Source organism: Equus quagga, chromosome 9 (genome assembly GCF_021613505.1).
Source record: "Equus quagga isolate Etosha38 chromosome 9, UCLA_HA_Equagga_1.0, whole genome shotgun sequence".
Taxonomy (NCBI): domain Eukaryota; kingdom Metazoa; phylum Chordata; class Mammalia; order Perissodactyla; family Equidae; genus Equus; species Equus quagga.
The window spans coordinates 47061315-47082155 of NC_060275.1; the positions used below are offsets into that span (position 1 = coordinate 47061315).

A 20841-nucleotide genomic window follows, 5' to 3' on the forward strand; every position below is an offset into this window, starting at 1 on the left:
TTTTTTTTTTTTTTTGGAGGCTGGGGGTGGGGGTCGAAGGCTGGGAAAGTTTGGTGCAGCGGCCGCCGCCGTGCAGAGTGCGGAGCCCGGGCCGCCGCGAGCCCCGCGCGCGAGCGCGAGCAGGAGCCGGAGCGAGGAGCGGAGCGCGGAGCGAGGGCGCGAGGGAGGCCGAGCGGAGGGCGCGAGGCGCCGCGGCGCGAGGGGCGCGCGGCCACGAGGAAGTGTAGTTTCTTACAGGGCTGAATTGAAACAACTTCAGCTGTTTGCTTTTAGGATGTCTCGCCGCAAGCAAGCGAAACCGAGATCCCTCAAAGGTAAGGAGGACCCCCCCCCCCGCCCGCTTTCCTCCCCCAGCCGTGAGTGTCACTCTGGGTAGCGGAGCGAGGGCTGCGTGGCCGCGAGGCGTGTGCGCGCGTGAGTGTGAGTGTGAGTGCGGGGGCGCGCGCGCTCCCCTCCCCTGTTTAGCCCCCAGGTGGAGTGAGGGTGATGTGTCGGGGTTGCGGGGGGGTGGTTAAGACGGGAGGAGGATCGCCAAATGGGGCGGCGGTAGAAAGCGGGCAAGAAAAGACAACCAAAAAAAAAAAAAAAAAAGAAAGAAAGAAAAAGAAATCATCCGGAAGGGGCGGAAAAAAATCCCCCGTCTTGAGATCTACATCTGGGCTGGAGGAAAAAGTTTCTGTTGTGTGTTTCGCAAAGAATAAATATGCAAAACCGTGCGGTGCTTCTTTTTTCCTTTCTTTGGAAGAAGAAAAAAGTCATCTCGGAGAAAGGGGAGCAGCCTCTGCTCATTAAAAACGTGGCCCGGGGTCCCGGCCGCGCCAGGGCGAGGACACAACAGCCGCCGCCTCCTCCCCGCCAGCGCCCCGCTCGGGTTCTCGGCGCGCAGCCCGTGTAAACAATCGCGGGGCACCGGCCCGCGGGCGCCCCGGGCCCGGGCCCCCGGCTCCCGCCCCGGAGTACCCTTCTTGGCCATTCCGAGAAAGTTGACCACCTCCTCGCCCCTACTCCTCCCTGCCGCCCCCTTTGGTCTTTTGCTTTTCGTGATGGGGTCCAGCTCCCCGTCGTCCCCGTTAGAGAGGGAAGTTTGTGGGGTGCGTGTGGGGGGATTTGGGGGACGCACTGGCTGGCAGCGGTAGCGGGATGGGGGGGCGGGGGACACTAAAGTTATTGATCTGGTGGCAGTGGTGGAATGTGGCGAGGAGAGTCACGTGGCGGCCTCCTCCTCCTCCTCCTCGGCCTCCTCCTCCTCCACCTTCCCGAGCCTCTTCCCGGGGAAACCGGGGCCGGGCGGCCGCGGGAGCCGGGAGGTCCGGCGCTCCGAGGCCGACAGCGGGGAGGGCGAGTGGCGGAGCGCGAGGAGCGGAGGAGGTGCGGGCAGGCCGGGCAGGGAATCGGGGCGAGGGCATGGGGCAGACAGCTAGAGGCGGCCGGGGCCCCCGCGACCCCGGAGGCAGAGGACAAAGGGCGGCTTGTGCGTCCGCCGGGGCCCGCGGGGTCCCGCCGAGGTCCGCGCGGCGCGGCCCCGCCCTCTGGTCCCCGGCGGCGCAGCATCCTCTTCCTCCTCGGCTCCCCGGCCCCGGCGCCCAGTTGCCCCTGCTCTTGCCGCTCGCTCTCCCGACTCGGCCGCCGGTCCGGGGCGGGGGGTGAGCAGAGCCGGGCGCCCCACGCCTCTGCGGCCCCCGGCCGATGTGTATTTATGAACTCGATTAACGGAGCCCTCACCGCACACACAAAGCCCTTTCTTCTCCTGGGAAGGGACGGGGTGGGGGAGGGCCTCGCACACTGGAACGCTTTCCTTGTTCCTGAAGCACGGGAGAAGTTTGAGTTTGAAAACGAGATGAATCATTGACATGTGTCTTGACACAGTTTTTGTAGTGATTTACATTCACGTGGGCCACACATTTTCTGGGAAAAGCCAGACCAAAGGCCTGGAAGATTCAAGCGTCGATAGTGAAAAGATAAACGCCACGGGCGTGCGCGGGTGTCAGGGTAACCGTGGACCACGCTCGCGTCGGGGGAACTTGCCGGGAGACTCTTTGCTTCCTTAAAAGTCACGCTGAGCGAAGTACCAGGACTAAACCTTCCTAGTCACTTGGAAAGAAGAACTTTCCGAGTTTGATAGGATAGCGCTTAGCGTCAGCCCGGTTTAAAGGGCTGCAAAGAGGCTTCTGAAACCTCAGTAATTTTGGAGGCTTTTTATTTTTAAAAAGTTTATTGAAGTTTGCACAATTGGTGGTTTTTGCTCATTCGCAGCTTGTGGGCATGCAGTTCACCTGCCTTTGGAATGAATTCACAGTGAAAGTTCTGTTGATTGTGGGTGCGTGTGCTCCCCGTATTTCCGAAAGAGGATTTATTCTCTTGCACTCGGGTTTTATTGGCAGTCAGTGAAGCCGTCAGTTGGCGGTACTCGCAGGGCAATCTTGGATAAGTCGAATTGCAAAATACCTGGGATCCAGACCTATGCAGTGCCTAAGTTAATAAGAGGAAAAAAAAGTGAAAATGAGTAAAGAGGGCGTTTTATTCTTTTGTTATATTGCAAAAAATTCCTGTATCCATGAAGGCACAGCATCTGTGTGTCAATTGCCAAGCTTTAAATAAAATATTTACATTAAAAACAAAAATTTAGCTTCCATTCTCTGTGTGGGCACGGAACACAGTGGTGTTCTCTATCAGCTGCTTGGCCGACTCCCAGAAGAGCGAATGGCCTCAGGTGGGCTGGCTGAGCTTTCGGGGTGAGAAGCTGAAGAGAGGAATGAAAATAGTCCAGTCCTCACTGAAGAGCCGTTTGTTTTTCCGCAGGGTATGGATTTACCTGGAAAAATACATATTTAGATGAGCTATGTCAGATGAGTAATGGTGATATTAGTAGCGGTTTTGGAGAAGGAGAATGGCATTCTAAGTGGCTCCTATTAATACTTAGCCTTTTCTTCCCTATTTTCATTTTCCTGTGTCTTCCTGGAAGGGTCTCCATTTTTCAGAATGTGTTTGAGGAGTGTTCTGAGTATGTGGCTTCTGTCCACTATATTGTTTGGAAGGTCACACTTGGATCGTAGAAAACCCAGGGAGGTGTTGCTATGGCAAATATTCTGGCGTAATAATAATAATAATAAGCAAGGAGTAACGCTTTGCTATCAGCAGGTATAGAAAGGCAGCCCTGATTTAAGTTTCTTCTTTTATGAAGAACTGATTAGTAGGTTTGCAACTAAGAGATCAAAATTCTGATTTTGTTAGATGAGTGACAATATTTCAGAACCTTCTAGATGACTTTATACCTACTTGAGGGAGGCATTGGAAGCCATGAAAATGCCATGTGCCCTTCTAAATAAAACACGAAGTTCTGCGTTCAATTTCCAACTTGTCTTCTACAGCCACATTCTTTCTTTAACAAACAAGATGTAAAAGATATTTCTGATAATGGCTGTCACTTTTGATATCATAATTTGAAACTTGTGTCTCAGGGGAGTAGTTTACATAAGGCAGGTAAAAACATTAAAACAAAATGACAGTTAAGTTGGGAGTTTTTGTTTTCAAGAATAAGGACTACTAGGAAATTCTATTAATAGTTGATTTATTTTGTGTATTCTCATAAATTTAGTATTTTGAATGAATAAGTATGTTTACTTTAAAAAGTAGGCAGGGTTTTTTGTTTGTAGCAAAGTTTCGTGTTATTGTTCCAATAGCCCGCCTCCCGAGAGGGGCTGCCAGGTTTCTGGCTGGAGTGGAGCCTTGCCCTCCTTACCTGCTCTGAAGTCCATTCAAACTGGTAGACACCACAAAGATTCATTTTTCTATTTGTGAAAGCTGCGAAATATATTTTGAAACGTGAAACTCTTACCCTTCTGCCTCTCAAAGCTCTAGCATCAGAACTCTCAGCCCACATACAAAGTCGAGAAACTTCATCTGTCCTTATGCTACGAATCTTCAGAATAACCCTTTCTGTTTATGAAACAGAGCCTTAAAGCCAGTATTTACAGGCATGGTTGGTCAGACAATTAAATGAGTCACCCTCTCTACCTCATTTGTATTATTTGGATATTTATTTCAATTCCTGAGAGTAGACATGGTATTTGAGTAGATTACCTACTGAAAATACTTCTGCTGTCAACTTGTTTTTAGAGGCAGCAAATCAGTTGCATCAAATTGGTCAATTGTGACCTATTTCTATTTTTCTTGCTGGCTCTTTATTCTGTTTCTTGTGGTGCTTCTCTGATGGAAATTTCTGGGCCATTTTACCTGATGAAAACATTTCTTTTTTGAAATTTACTCCAAAAAGCACTGTAAGAAGGAAAAAGTGGTCCACTACATAAAGGTGTGATATATTCAGCAGGAGCCAAGTTATAAAGCTGCGAAGGAGAGAGGGGAGCACTTAGACATTTAAATGGCCAAGTTAAACACAAGACACAATTAGGATACCTGGACCCTCAGGTGTTCATAAACCCACACCGGCGCCTCTAGAGAGAAATGGGGGAAACCAGGGAGAAAGAGAGCCCCCAAAGAGCCTTGTTTAAGTTGGCTGTCGCAGTAGCTAACCCTTTGTAACTTGGCACATTTTGAAGTTATCACACTTGTGATTGACCTTTTTCCTTTTTCCCATTTACCTTCTTTTGTACTTATAAAGTTTTTTTTTAAAAAAAAGGAGAAGTAATTTATTTAGAAATATAATGAAGTGGCAAAAATTCAGCTCTCAATTTAAAGAAGAAATGTAAACTATAGAGTCTGAATGAAAAGGCAGTGGATTTTAAGTCCATAACCTTTTGAAAGTCAGAAAACCTATCTATTAGGCTGTGTTCTCCAGTGGAAAAGCTCGAAATTGTAGGTGTTAAAAAAGCCCCCACAGGGAGCTTGTGCTAGCCCCTAAATTTAATAGAAATGTTAAACTCTCCAGTCCTTATTTAAACACATTTTTTTCCTTCTTTTTTTCAAAGTCAAAATATATTTTCTTATAGGTAGACAGGTGAAGTTTTTTATAACCAAAAAAAAAAAAAATGTGGTTCTCTTATACTCCATATGTTTTATTTCTTACAAAAATAACCATACCACTAGAGATTCAGTTTTGGTTTTGGAAATGATGTCATAGTAAGAAAAAAGCCCTGAATTTTGTATGAAAAGACAGTTGCCTTGAAATAGTGTAATAGTTTGCTTTTAATTAAAACTTACAGTATAGATCTTGCCTCAAAATTATTTTTAGATAAGTTAAGCATGATGCCTTTTTTAATACCTAGATTTTAACCTAAGGTAGTTTTTAAAGAAATACTAAGATACCTATATATCTGTATATGTATACATTTTTTTTTTTCATGATTGTAAGGGCAAAACGCTCTACTCATTGTGTGGCACCTGGCTATATGTGCTTTTGCTTTTGGATTTGGATGCTGAAAAGCCTGATTATTGGAGACCCTGCAGAAGCTCAGGGTTTGACATCCACAGCCCCTTCAGCAGTTATCCTTCTATTCATCTATCAAGCGGTGACTGTTTCTTCCCTCTACCACCTCTAAATTATACTGACTAGATGTTGAAGTCATTAAATTGATTATAGTCCAATCAGTAGACAATCCGACATAAACAAAAACAGCAATTACAGTTGGCAAGAATCCCACGGGTGCTAGTCAAAGTTCCAGAACTGATGGTCCAGTGAGTCTTTTCCAAAACGCCGGTTTCACGATTTCAGCTGTTCTGGCAGCATCTTCTTAAAGGGAGGGCACAGAAATTCATAAGATTCCACTTGGCCTTAAAAACAAAAACATCTGTTTGATGCATGAGTGAATTGTTGGCTTTTATTCCTCCAGCCAAAAAGGGGCAAAAAATAGGATATTGCACATAAAAGCATACATGTAAAAATGAAATTACAAAGGGGTTTGAGATTAGCAGTTTATAAAGCAAGCTGTTAATAATTTTTCTTTTTTGTTTTGCCAGAGTATTCCCATATCCCTTTAAATCCATTGTAGTTATTGACGGCAGTGACACCTAAGAGTGATGATAGAATTTTTCAACTTTTTGCTTCAAGTAATTATACTAAGTTCATTTTGCTTGCTTATTTGGGTCATTGCAAGTCTTGCAGTGTATTTGTAGGAACGTTTTTACTCCCCTCCTTTTATTTTTAAAGGAAGTCTGTTTGTGAGAATTGGCTAGTCTGGTAAATTCTAGTAAAATACTTGTTGACATAAGTTGAAATGTAATATCAAGTATAGTTGCTTGAGTTTTCATTTTGATGTAGAGCCATGCGATGAGGAGAAAGAGGTTTTGATGGTAGAAAAGAACAATTCTACCAAAATCAATTAAGAATTTTATGAAAGGTCTGTTTTTTCTATTACTGTGTTTTATTAATTCATCTGACAGAATTCACATTGCTGGTTTAATGTCATTAATTCTGTTGCCATAGCATACATTCTTTATGGCTGGATTTAATAGACACCAGGTTGAGTTTTTAGTTATTTTTAAGAGAGAAAAATTATTTTAAGACTTGAAACGCTTGCATCATATTTTAGGAGCCGTATGGATTGTTAAAAATGTAAATATTGTCGTGAGGTAATATGTTACAGAATGCTTTTGAATTGAATGAGATTTTGATACAAAGGCTGATATTCTAAATCAAACCTCTGGTTAAGTATTTTCCCAGATGTATTCAATTTTTTTCTCCATTGACTCCCATTGTGCTGTCAAAGGTTAAAGTCAGTTCTGTGGGGGGGATGCATGCAACTTTCTAATCCCATTTCAATTAAATCTGAAATATGTTCCTGTTTTTTGTTTGGGGATTACATGGTACACTAGCCAGGACCGCATATACCTTGCTTGTTGTAATGAAAGTGTACTTCTCTGATTTAAAATACGTTCTGCAACAATGTTATTACAAAGCAATTAAAACTTAAACATTAAAGTTAACATTAGTAAATTTAAATAGCTCTGTTATAGTATTAATCAAATAGTGTAAGGAAAGCTTTTAAATGGTTTAAATAATTATGCAACTCTTGGCATAAAAGCCTGACACAAGATAAATCTTTGAAAACTAAGTAGAATCGTGGCTTTTTTTTTAAACTTTAATTTTAGGCAGCTTGGGCTTTTAACATGCATCACATTCCACCTCTAGTATAAGTAATTATGCCAGTTTAGTAATTATTAGAGATGAAAGAAATTCAGTAAGATACGAATTCTCTAAAACTTCAGTAGCTTCAGTTTTAGCAGGGATAATGATCAAGCCACAGTTATCCAGCTGCCTGGGGACCCTGCCACAGCTACGAGCACTGGGTTGATCTTGGGGGTGTCATTACTATGGCAGCACACACTACCGTTGGCATTTCTACTGTAGATGTCTGATTGCACAGGTTTACAATTTGGTCATTAAAAAAATCCAGATTCAAATATGACTGTCTAGAAACTCCTCTTTCTTAGAAGATGAAAAAAATAAGTGCACACATTTAAAAATTATTATTGTTGGACACCATATATTTTAATTTCATGGGATAGTAAATGCTTTGAAAAATTCTGAAAAGAAAGAAATATATATAAATCAGTTGCATGTGTGTATGTGTTGAGCATTTTAAGTCTTGTTTTCAAATGAAGATGACTTGGTTTGGAAAGCATATACTCTTCATGCTGGAGCATGGCTCTCTCAAGCCAAATATTGAATATGGTCAAGTGACTGACATTCAGAATATTCATTTTTATAATCGTGTAGTTTGTTGGAATTATATTTTGCTTACAATTTTTTTTTTTGTATATGCGAAACCAAAAGGTTTCAGCGCTTCAGTTAGCACAACCCGGTATGGGATATACATGTGAGTACTATGCACACACAAACATACTCCAATGTTCTATAGAAAATACATTTTCTTTAGCAAATTCCTATGTGTTAATCACTCTTTAAGGAAAAAATGGGATTGAATTGGATTTTGCCTAATAAAAATTGGTATCATTGTAAGAAATATAATATCCTTTTAGAAATTAAAATCACTTTACCATTGAGTGTCATTATTTCACTATTTTTATTACCTTCTCCTTTCTTTCTCATGATTGGCTTTTTCCAAAATTTCTTACCCATTGGTGTCCTGTGAGATGAGACTTATTTACCTGACAGGAATGAAGAGGACACACAGCTCTCGTTCTCGAGTACAGACAGCCCCACATATTCATACAGAATACGTTTGTGAAAAGCTGTGGAGAGTTGAAGAGTCCATAAGGTGAATGGTAAATTGTCATACTACAGGGGTGTGCTGTGACCAGAAATCTAAAATATATTACAGTGTTTTCAACTACATATTGACTTTCGGAAACTATTTCTAGCATTTCACACATGTTCTTTAATGTTATTTTACTCCTTCACAATAGAACCAGATTAGGTCTAGTAAGTGTGTGAATAAGACTAAACGACTAAACCGTAATTGCTTTCAGCATTCCTAATGATTTAGCTTGTCTTGGTTCTTTCAAGTTTATTAGATGTGTGCTTTCCATCACTAGTATCACACTTTTGTCTTTTCTTATTTTTATACATTAAGAAAAAGCAATTAAGTATTCATAAACATCACTCTACCAAGTACCAGTGAAGCCAAAACAGAACTATTAGCTGGAAGGTGGTGTTATATGGGTGGTGGAGTTGGTTTGAATGTTTTCTTCATTAGCTGATGTATGGAGTCTGAAGTTTCTGTATGTATTACGTAGGATGGTTTGGGGTTGTTAGTGTGCAATATGCGAAGTTAGATGCAATTTTTGTGGACAGCAGGCAAGGGTTAAAAAGAATTGTGGACTCAAGGGAATGCATATTAATTCCTGGAAAGAATTGAAAATAAAAACAGAAACAGTTAGTTATGGTCATCAGTATTGTGACTTGGATATTAGTGCTGGTAGGGAGATGGCTGGAGAGTGGAAAGGGCACAGGGCCGAGCTCTGATTTGCTGTCTGCATTTTTTGCAAGCCACTTACCCTCTATTTTCTAGGATTCGGATTTCCTGTCTGTAAAATGAGGGGCTCATTTCATCATTTAACAATGTTTTGGCGTTTTTTGAGTGCTTATTTTGTCCCAGGCACTGAATTCTGAGAATTCACTTGTGAACCAAACAGACATAAGGCCTGCTCTTGTGAAGTTTAAGGTCTAGAAAACTAGAGGAGATTTTAAATTGGTAATTGCATTTAATTTGGGGAAGGAAGCTATGCAGGCGGTGAGAAGGAGATAGGTGTATATGGTATAGTCGCTTGTTCACCAAGTTGAATCAGTTAAAAAAGTTAGATAAAATGAGTTTCACCAAAAATATTTTTGGCACCAAAAATTTGGTGAGCTGTACTTTTTAAGAGTGGTGAACTATGTTTTCTCTTATAATTAAAACATAAATAGACTCACTTGGACTGAAAGCACTAAATACAATATAGAGAATATTTATTTCCAACTCATTTGGATTTAGGACACTGATTTTGCAATATATTTTGCCCTTCCTTAAAGATCTAGATGACATTTCTGAAAGTTAATTGTGTGATATTAAAGTTAATTTTTAAAAATTTGAAAAGAACTTATGGCATCTTTTAACGTATTGGGATGCTCTTGGGGAATGTGTATGATATTAATATTAAAAAACAGCAACACTAAACTTCAGTTAGAATCCCTGCTATATAAAACTGAAGTGAAACAAGTCATGAGGAATTCATTCCATTAGCTATTCAGGAATAGAACACTAAGGAATGAAACAAGTTGGTATTGCAAAGTCCACAGCACAGGTTTGATTATTTTTCCCCTGGGAGATAGGTGAATGCTTTGAAATAGACTTCTACAGAATCATAGATTTTAAGCAGAAGACAATTTAGGGATAATGATACTGGGTGTCTTGATGGTCTTCATATTCAAAGATGTGAATGCTGAATGAATGAATGGTGATGGTGGAGTGTAACTGACCGAAGAAAAAGATGATCAACATGAAATCCCTTTTGCCTCCTCCAAAATCATATAGGTCATTTACATAAGTATTGCATCATTATACCAAATTTTTAATCTTCAAAATAAAACCATTACAAGATAATAACACCATTTTATAGCTCCCGTTAAATGTAACTGTTTTTTATACTTGCTGATTTGCATATTTAAAACCTAGTATGAGTGTGATGGGCCGGCAGACCCATGGGATGGCTTCCTAGCTCTGTCTTTGCCTCTGTGTCCCTCAGAAGAGGAGCGTGCTTAGCCAGGTGCCTGACTTCTACTAAGTGCTCAGTAAACTTCTGTGGAACCAAAATCATTTTATTTCTTACCAAATGAATGTGTTGATGACTTCTGAGTCCCCTTCTACCTCTAACATTATAGAATTCTCATATTGAGAAATTGTAATTCTTGCAAGTTGATCAATAATTCATATTCATAGGGCAGGCATGCTTTTAAAATTGTGAACTTGATTGAGTTGTAACTGATGGAAGAAAATCAAATAACAGAGTTTAGATGGTCTTATCGTCCACGATTATTTCTTGTCCAGGCTCCCTATTTAGGGAGTTAATATAGAAGGACACAAATATTACACACTGAACCATTCTCAGGGCCTTTATAAGGAATCTGATTCCATCCAAGTTCTGGAATTTCCATAAGAGCAGTTTGCAGCTTGTAGATGAGAGCTCTGGGCCAGTGACCAATCCACCTCTCTAGGGGTTTGTCATATCTCACTGGGATTGGCCCTAATAGCAGTAGCTGTTTTGGACTAGAAACTGTGTGTTTATATGAGTGTGTGACCAACTCTACATTTGCCTGGGTCTCAGGTGGATGTTTGCCGTGGGATGGGTATGAACCTGCAGCAGTATAAATGTTTGAGCCAAGGTCAAAGTGTGTTGCTTTAAGGACAGCATTTTAATTTTATTTGACTTATGTTGGCTAGTCATCTTCAATTCATGTTCATCCACTTGCCCAAATGTTGGTACCATCTTCTTATAGCAGCATGTCTCAAACCTTTAATGATTTTCACAGCTTCGCTTTGAGCCTCCTGTAGGCTTATATTGTGGATTCTTGTGGGTTTTGTACAATAATAAAGGCTTGAAGGTTGTTTTCATTTCTTAAGACTCATGTCACATCTTCTGTGAGGCTTTTTCTCACCTACCTGAGTAAAATGACTTCACTTTATTATTCCCTCTATACCCCATATACCATAGAAACTATGGCACTAAGTTGGTTTTCAGGTTTGTGGATAAGTCCTTTGAGAGCAGGGTTCTCTCTTCCTTTTCTTTGAATCCCCACAGCCTAAACTAGATGGGAAATAAACATACAAATACACAAACACATGCATTAATTCAGTCTTTGTTTAACCAACAAATATTTACTGCACATCCATCATTTACCACTCTAGGAGTGCAAGGACTTGGGGATGCTATGAAGGAGACAGATATGGTCTGTGTTCTTGTGCAGCTACAACCAAGCAGTGGAAACACATTAAACGAACAATTAAATAGATATTAGTAGTTTGCAATCATGAGAAGGGAAATTACTGGGAGTTATGAGAACATTTCACAGAGATAGCAATGAGGTCAGGGAAGGATCCTCAAGGAAGCACTTTCAAACCAAATCTGAAGTTTAATATGTTTTTGAATGAAAACTGTTGAACATGGTCATGCATTCTATAGGAAGTTTTACTGAGCATCAGTTATGTGTCAGGTGCCAAGGATTCAGCAAGGAACAAGTCAGATCCAACTGCTTCATGGGTTTCATGGAGCTAACAGTTTATGAAGACATATTTAAATGAATCTTTGTGTCCCTTATAACGTTGTTTAACTCCAAACATACTTAGTTTTGCAGCTAAGTAGTGTACTTTCAATTTATACAAGTGGTATCTCTTTTTATTATTTGCACTTGGCTAACTTGTGTACAAGTTCTGGCCATTCTTTGTTCATAGGCCTTGTCACAGGCCTGGTTTTCCCACTATAAGCAGATTTCTCTAACTATATCCATTGAGTTTTTCATCACTTAAGTCTATTTATTATAAAAAATATCTGAATTTCTTTTAATTCCTATAAGGCTGTCTAAATGCTGGATAAACTTACTCATTTTGGTATCATAAGACAATTTAACAACCTTCCTCTCCAATTCGCCTTATGTATATTTACGAAAATATATACAAATCATGTAATATATTTCTGTTTATGATCTTGGCAAATTATTAGGACAATTTCCACATCAAGGAGCTTAGTAAATATTAGAATATGACAATGCATCAACAATCCATTAGTGTGTTCTTTTAATTAAAAACTTATATAGAAAAACTGTGGAAAATTATAAAAACAGTAATCCACCTACCAACACTTTTCTTTTTTTCGCGTTTCAACTCACATTCTTTAGACATTTTCTGTTGTCTCTATTCATGATGGTATTCATAAAGTCCCACAAAATAGTCTACGAGAGGATGTTTGAAGCTACACATATCCAACTCTTACCGCCATCCTCATAATTCTCTAAGCAAGTCTGAGTGACATGCATTGACACCCTGGACAGGCTAATAATGTGTTGCCCCTTCCAACTGTTCTTTAAATATCTGTTCCACAGTTATTTAGAGAGGATGAGGATTCTAGTGGCAATGTCCTCAGGCAGCGAACTGGACCATTGTCGAATGCCAATGTATATATGTGGGTATTTTGGGTATCTTTTTTTCCCAAACAAAAATGGGAGCTCTCTCTATTGTCCTCCCTAAATATATCTCCTAGAAATCCCTCCATAGCAAAACCTAGGACCACTCCCCTTTATTCCAACAACTTGACACTATCCATTGTAGGGTGTTCTGTCAGTTATTTCACCCTTCCCCCACTGGTGGCTATCAGGTTGTTTCTATTTATTTACTTATTTATTTATTTTACTATTTACAAATGTTGCTTCAGTGAGCATACACACGTCCTGGCTGGCATGTATGATTAAATATATGGGGTAAGTTCCTAAAAATGGAATTGCTGGGTAAAGGGAATGTGCATTTAACATTTTGATAGATCTTGCCAGAGTCCCCTCCGCAGAGGTAATGCCAATTCACACTGCTGTTAGCAGCGGGGTTAGAGTGTGCCTGTGTTTAAATACTTTATCTTTACTAATGTGGCTTGTGAAACAAACAAACAAACTAGTATTTCATTGACATTTTAATTAGCATTTCTATAATTATGAGCATCTTTTCATATGTTTATACACCATTTGTGTTTATTTTTCTGTGAATTGCCTTTTTATTTCCTTAGCTCTTTTATCTTTTGGTTTGAAAGAGCAGCTCATCTTATTAAGAAAATTAGTCCTTTCTCTGACTTAGGGTTGCAGATATTTCCCCCAGTTTGTCTTTTGACTTTGTGGGTGGTAGGTTTTTTTTCTTTTCCCATAGAGAAGTTTAAAATTCTTATTTTCAGTTTTGTCAGTGCTTTGCCTTATAACTTATGTGTATGATATAGAAAGATTTTTTTCCTAATCATTCTTTTAGTTCTGTCTTTCCCATTACATTGGCTGAGGGGCCTTGTCTGTCCCCCTCAACCCCCATGTCCCCAGCTCCTAAGGGTATTTCGGGAAATACAGTGGGTACTTAGCAAACATTTAGTAGATGGGTCAATATAGTATGGTGGTTAAGAGCATGGGTCTTAAACCAGACTCCCTGGGTTGAAATTCTAATCTGGTTGACCTTGGGCAAGTTACTAAATCACTTTTCACTATAGATTCTGTATCTGTAAGTGAGGGTACTAATAAAACCTAATTCATAGGGTTGTTGTGAGAATTGAGAGTTAAATCATGTAAGTTCTTAGAATAGTATCTGGCAGATAGGAAGTACCTAGTAAATGTTTCTTACTCTTACTCTCAAAGGTTTTCTCACTTTTGTGGGGAAACTCTTCATCTCAATGGTATACAACTCTTCTATTCTAGAAAATTCCTCTTTGCTATGGTTCAGGAGTGAGGATTTCCAGGTACCTGTGGGGTTGGGCTCAGCCCTTTCAGAGACCTGTCTTGGGTAGATTCTTTGTGGACATCTTTGCTGGGTTCAGCCCACCACAGCCAGCCCCTTCCCGCTGGCCAAGGTGGTGCTTGATTCCCAGCTCCACTTTGCTTTGCCAAGGTAGGAGAGTTCTGAAAGAAAAATTCCTGCAGAAATTCCAATTAAAAGATAATGGAAACATAAAGTGGAGCTAATTAATTTTAGAGCCTCTGCCATCTTTTTGGTAAGTCAGGTCTGTGTCTTTGAGGTTCTTTGCAGAAGGGCCAATGCTAATTTGCAAAGGTAGGCTAATTGTTCTTGGGAGAGGAACTAGAGACAAATAATTCACATATCATTATGAAGGTTTAATCATAGTAGATTTATTAATGATCCTTAAATTAAAAAGGTAAATCTGGGCTTGGGTTTACAAAGGAATTAGCCAAACAAGGGAATGATTTTCTATATTGCCGTATTCGCCAGTAAATTTATCTAGAAGCGTTTTATTTTAGGCTTCAGAGAGGAATTCTGTGTTGTCTAGAAGCACGAGTGAGTATGGAGTGTGAAGATGGCAAGAAACTACAGGAACATGTCGGCTGACTGGCTATTAACTGCCAGTCTGTCTGGCTTGTCCAGCTGCTGCTTTAATTTTATGTGAAGACTTATTTTGGGGCAGATTGTCTGAAATTTCTTTCCTCTTAATTTCTTCTCCATTCTTTTCTGCAGTAAATCCTAACTGTTCAGTTTGCTATATTTTTATTTCCCCTTATCTTCCCTTGCCCATTCAGTCCCCAGTCCTACTCTCTCTATTTAATTCCTGAAATCACCCAGTTCCCACTCCCAGATTGCTGGGCTCTCGCTGTCCCTTCGGGCTTTAGAAACTCAGCCTCCGTCATTGCCCGCTGGTTGACCTCAGCACTCATTTGTCTGGTCATACTCTGTGTAGACACTACCATCTCTTTCTATTTTAACTAAATTATAACTGTCATAAAGTTGTCTTTCTATACGGACAAAGTCTAAAACCTTAATATATCCAATCAGATGACTTTCAAATATCCATTTATACTTTTTCCTTCAACCTTAATGCTAAATGAAGTGAAAGAAATAGTAATGAAAATCAGAGTGGAGAGAGTCAAGAGGATTGTGTGAGGCCACTTTTAATGAATGGAATATCCTTAAATAATGGTAAGTGACAAAAGAAATTCCACTTCAAGATCATTTAAAATAGATATTCTGGAAGACACTTTAGAAAGGGTATATAGTAGTCCCTCCTTATCCGCGGAGGAATACGTTCCAAGAACCCCAGTGGCTGCTTGAAACCACAGATAATACCGAACCTTATATATACTGTTTTTTCCTATGTATAGATACCCCTGATAAAGTTTAATTTATAAATCAAGCACAATAAGAGATTAACAATAATAACTAATAATAAAATATAATGATATACTATAATGAAAGTTACGAGAACGTAGTCTCTCTCAAAATATCTATGTTGTAGGCACTCACCCTTCCTGTGGAGATGTGAGATGATACTCTGCTTGTGATGAGATGAACTGAGGGGAATGATGTGGCCGTGGTGATGTGGCATCAGGCTACTATTGACCTCCTGAAGCTACTCAGAAGGAGGGTCGTGGAGCCATGACGATGTGGATGGTTGGGTGTCAGGATCAGACAAGGTCGGATGGTTGGGGATCTAGCAAAGAGGTGAGTCAAGTCCCAGGCAGGACGCACCAGGAACATCGCGAGACTTCATCAGGCTACTCGGAAAGGCGCCCAATTTAAAACTTATGAATTATTTCTGGAATTTTCCATTTAATATTTTCAGACTACTGTTGACTGCTGGTAACTGAAACTGTGGAAAGCGAAACCACGGATAAGTGGGGACTAGTGTCTTGAGCTAGGGTGGTAGTTTAGTTTCCTGATGGGTGGCCATAGCTGGGCCTAGAAATCTTGTCAGGGAATAAGTGCTGTAGAGCACGTGACGAAGAACGTTCTGAGGGGGGCAAGGGACTAGAGCACGCCATCGGTGTTCATCGTCTCCAAGACCGAAAAAGCTTTAGTGCCCCGTTCTAAGTCACACCATGACTTTGTGACATAACTGGGAGGAGAGTCTCAGTCTGATTTCTGATTCTAGGAATTCCCTTTCATGGCTATACACATTCTAGACTATGGAAGGATGAGTGGCTTTCCCACCCTGCTCAGACTCTTGATAAAAGCCTGAATCCTGGACCCACTGCTCTGTTAGTCACCTTCCTTATTCTAGTTTTAGCTGTCAGGGTCTCAGGCTTCTGGTCGTGTGTGCACAATCGGCATGTCCCAGTGAGTTGACCTGAGGGACCCAGTGCCTCATGGACCTGTGCTTGAATTCTGAGTGTTACTGAACCTTTCTAAGCCTCAGTTTTCTTACCCGAAATATGATGAGAATGTACTTCACAGGATTGTTGGATCAGGTGACAAACTAAGATGCTTAACAGCTGTCTGGCTGTTAGCAAGTTACGAACTAGTAACAGCTTTTTCTTATGGATGAAGTTCGTGGGGAAGCTGAGGAAGCACGCACGTTTTATCCTCTTTATGTCCCCCTTTTCTGCACAGTCCTGAGGCATGACACAGTTCCGGGGTTGCCTTGCAACTTTGTGTAGAGCAGAAAATAGTTCCCCTTCTGAAGGAAGCCTGGGAACAACTGTGTAAGGTTTTATATTCAACTTTGAGTAACCATTCTCTACAATAAAAGGTGGGTAAGGGAGCTGAAGGACAGGTGAGCTCACTGTTTAGGCAAATACTGTGCATCTGGGCACCTATTTAATGTTTCCAAAGGGCCGTATATCTATTTCATTTGATCTTAAGTGAATCTTGTATCAGCTATCATTATCCTCATTTTATAGATGAGGAGACTGAGGCACAGACATTGGTCTCATCCCATTAGCATGGCTGAAGTAGAAAAAGAATGTAGATTTCCTGACCTGAAAATGGGTAGTCTTTAATCTCATAACTTTCAAATAGAAGCAGCCAGGGCCAATCTTAAACCAAATCAAGAGGTGGGAATAATTAATCTTCTGGCCACCACATCTCTCCTCTGGTGTTCCGTTTTGCTTTAAACATTTAGGTCTCAGTTTCCTCCCCAATCCCCCGCCCCGAGAAAGTTACTTCTACAAGAAAAAATATATTAGTCAGTTACACCTGGGAGAGAATTGAAAGCAGTGGAAACCTGATAAATCCCTAATTGTGTGACTAAAGGCTTTGACTTCTGATAGAAGAATTGCATGCCTCAGAAAGCTGATCTGAGAGCTCCTTTGGAGGAGAAGGTGGTGGGGTGTTGGAATGAGGGACCCAGGAGTGTTTTCCCATTGCTGGCGAGATCTCAGCAAAAATACCCCCTTACAGGTTGAGTAGACTTTCAAAGGTGTTCTGGATGCTCTCACTCAAGATCAGGAGATATGCTAGGACAGAGCCAACCAGTTTGAGTTATAGAAAAAGTGAGTGATGGTTGTGCCTGCAAAATTATAGCAGTGAATCTAACTTTGGGCTGGATAGCCTCCTGGTAATCATGCCGCATTGGCTGTTGTAAATACGCTGTGTGGAGAAGCTAAGGGAAAAACAAGTTCATATTTCCCACTGGGAGGTACCCATCCTGAAGCAAGGTCTATTTTCTTTCATTTGAAATATATCACTTTTTCATACAAATTTTCTTTCTTGCTGTGATGAGGTGGACACACCTGTTGTCATCTGTGGAGGGAGTTGGGCACAACCCATCACAGTTCTTGAAAAAAATGGCTGCAATTCTGATGCCTTATAGATGGTATTTCAGAGACAGCATGTACTTCTTTTGTAGTGTTGGCTAAATATAAAATATTGAAGGATTGGATTTTTAAAAATTACAAGCAGCAAGTAGAAGAATTGACCAGATTAGTTTCTTTAAGAAAATAGAGTGAGACCTTCTGACTCACCATCTGAGAACATACTCCTCCCCTACTTATCTTCACTGAAAATTGTTTCTGAATGTTATATATGTGTATATCCATATTTTTTCTGCTTATTAAATCACGTGGTAAAAAAGCAAAATGATTAAATATGGTTATTTATTTATTAGCCATTATCCCCTATATGTGAATGATTTAGTTGATTTTACCTTGTGCATATTTGGAGATTATCTGATAATACGTCATCATTTAAAATATGTTTATATATAACATACTATAAAAATATTTCATATATACTCACATTATCTTGACGAGTCAGGATTGAAGCAATGTAAGTGAGGACATATTTCCACAAGCGACTATTAATTTATAGTTACTAAGATAATGGCATACGCGTTCACCTTCAGTTCTATCTGGATAGCTCTGTAAATTGTGTATTGATTATGCTAATGGCACTGGTGTCTTTATTACTGGTCTGCAGATACATGCAGATTGAATGTACGTTTGGCAAGGTTGTCATTCTGTAGGAAAAGGTGTATTTTTAAAACCTGATTTTTTGAGAGATTGAGCTAAATCTAAAGAAAAACAGTAATTAAACTTATATGGAAACAAGGAATTGTGTTCTAGGAAATGAAAAGTGCAGTTAAAAAGTTAAAAATTGATGCTCTTATATTTCCTTTGTTTCAAATTCCTTAAGGAAAGTGTTTCAGAAATGGTACTAAATCAATAATGATCTATTTTTATAGTTTATTTTTGGTCGTGTGGCTTTTCTTATTTTGTTTATCAGCCTGAAGGAACCTTAGACATTTAGAGTTGCGTGTATTTTTAAATTTATTAGCCCAACTAGAGAAGAACAAAGTGAATTTCTTTTTTTTCAATTATACATAAATTTTCTTGTATTTTATAATAGCTCATAAGTCATAAATCACAGCCTCACTTTTTACTCTGATCTTTCAACAAACATGCACCTTATTTTATAGGAATTTTTCTTTCCTTCTTTTCTTGCCGAGCCATCATGTTACCAAAGCAGTAGTTTAGAAACTGCTTTCTTATCTTCCTGAATGGGATATTTTCTTAGAATCAGGAGCCTTCCACTTATTTGTGTGCCTGCTAGGAAAGAAAAGAAAAATTTTTTAAAAATTTGTTTTCAAATATTTTACACTTTGTTTATTTACTTTTTTTTGAGGAAGATTAGCCCTGAGCTAACTTCTGTGCCCATCTTCCTTTATTTTATATGTGGGAGACCTGCCACAGCATGGCTTAATAAGCAGTACATAGGTCCCCGCCTGGGATCTGAACCGGCAAACCCTGGGCTGCCGAAGCAGAGTGCATGAACTTGACCTCTGTGCCACTGGGCCCGCCCAATCCACTTTATTTTTTATTTAGTTATTTATTTTTTAAAGATTGGCACCTGAGCTAACAAGTGTTGCCAATCTTTTTTCCTTCTTCTTCTTCTTCTCCTCAAAGCCCGCCAGTATATAGTTGTATATATTAGTTGTGGGTCCTTCTAGTTGTGGCATGTGGGACACCACCTGAGCATGGCCTGATAAGCAGTGCCATGTTCGTACCCAGGATCCGAACCGGCGAAACCCTGGGCTGCCCAGCAGAGTGCTCGAACTTAACCACTCGGCCAGAGGCTGGCCTCCTATCCACTTTATTTTAATGACAATTTTTTCCCCACTTTGAGAACCAGTTGGAGCTGCTGAAGGGGAAAAAGGGAAAAAAAGCGAAGTTTTTCATGTTCCTGGACAATATGGTTCCATTTAGTGGGATAGTAAATACCCAAAATGTTGTGTTTAATTCACAACCTTTAGACAAATCCAATTGTCTCTGTCTTTCAAATGGATCATTGCAGTTAAGAAGAGGAACTCCTCACTCCCCAAAAAGCAAAGCCTAGTAAAGGGAACTGAGTGGTCATATTGGATTGACTTTTGTACATGAGGTTGGAGTTTATCTTCTAAAAATGTAAAGATGAGTACTGTTACATTGCAGCAAACAAGGGTTTCTTGTCCAAAACAAAATATTTTCTCCATAAGCTAATGTTTCAGTAATTGTTGCGATAGTTAACTTTAAGTGTCCAGTTCAGAAATATTGTGACACTTGGATTGTTGTTATCTAAAATAGCCAAAGTAAGAACTGTTGGTAGAAGTATCAGAAAGTATGATGTCTGGGCTACCAAGGCTTTCTGTCCCAGATTTTCTTTTGCTGCCGTGGAATAACGCTTCCTGGCTATGCTACTACAGCTGATGCTTATTTGTTACATTTAAAGAGGAAATAACCAGATCCTTTCCCAAATATCCAAATGTCTGAATCCTAGATTCAAAAATATGTTTCATTTATTATTGTAGTTCTCCTGTCTAAGAAGCAGTTTTCAGTGTATCCGGTCATTATGTGTTGAAGACTACACGTGAATATTTTTAAATAATTTGTTTGCCTCCAGAGTGGATTTTTAGCAATTTTAAAATCACTTTGCTATAGAGAAATTGGTACCTGTATAGCTGGACATTAAAAATATTTTTAGGTAATATTTTTCTTATATAAAATGGAAGAAAGGGTTCCTGAGACTTGGTTTAAGGTTGAGGATAGGGATTTAGAAGTTGGTTTTGTTTGTTTTTGTCGGGAGTTAGAGACTATGTGAGATTCAGATGTATCAACAGCACCCTCACAGTTAACCAGCAGTGTTGAACACGAAGGCATCAGGGTAGTTGGAAGACTAAAGAGTCTCAAATCTGGCACAAGAAAGGCGTATGCCAAGAAGCCCTCCCAGAACAGAACAAAATAGCAACAGTAACAACAAAAAGACATTGGAGAGTTCACTGTAAATCCTTCATCTAGAAAAATTTTGGCAAGGTAATTTTTTTCTTTATGTATTAGGTTAGGTGATTTTGAGTTTGTGTACCCATTTTAGTCTTGTTTCTATCTAATATTTGTTCTGTGAACTTGTCATCACTCTTCGTGGTTTCTTGCACTATTTTCTTCTGCAAAAAATCTACACCCTTTAAAATGATTTTTTTTTTTTTTTTGGTAAGGAAGATTATCCCAGCTAA

General features: G+C 39.9%; 1 protein-coding gene across 1 annotated transcript in view; it reads left to right on the forward strand.

Annotated features, from left to right (window-relative positions):
- The first annotated feature begins 38 nt into the window (after window positions 1-38).
- ZNF521 (zinc finger protein 521) overlaps window positions 39-20841 on the forward strand; it is a 271562-nt gene continuing 250759 nt past the window's right edge. Inside the window, exon 1 of the mRNA XM_046672103.1 lies at window positions 39-314. Coding sequence (XP_046528059.1) covers window positions 275-314 — 40 coding nt within the window. The 5' untranslated portion in view covers window positions 39-274. The remainder of the gene's footprint in view (window positions 315-20841) is intronic.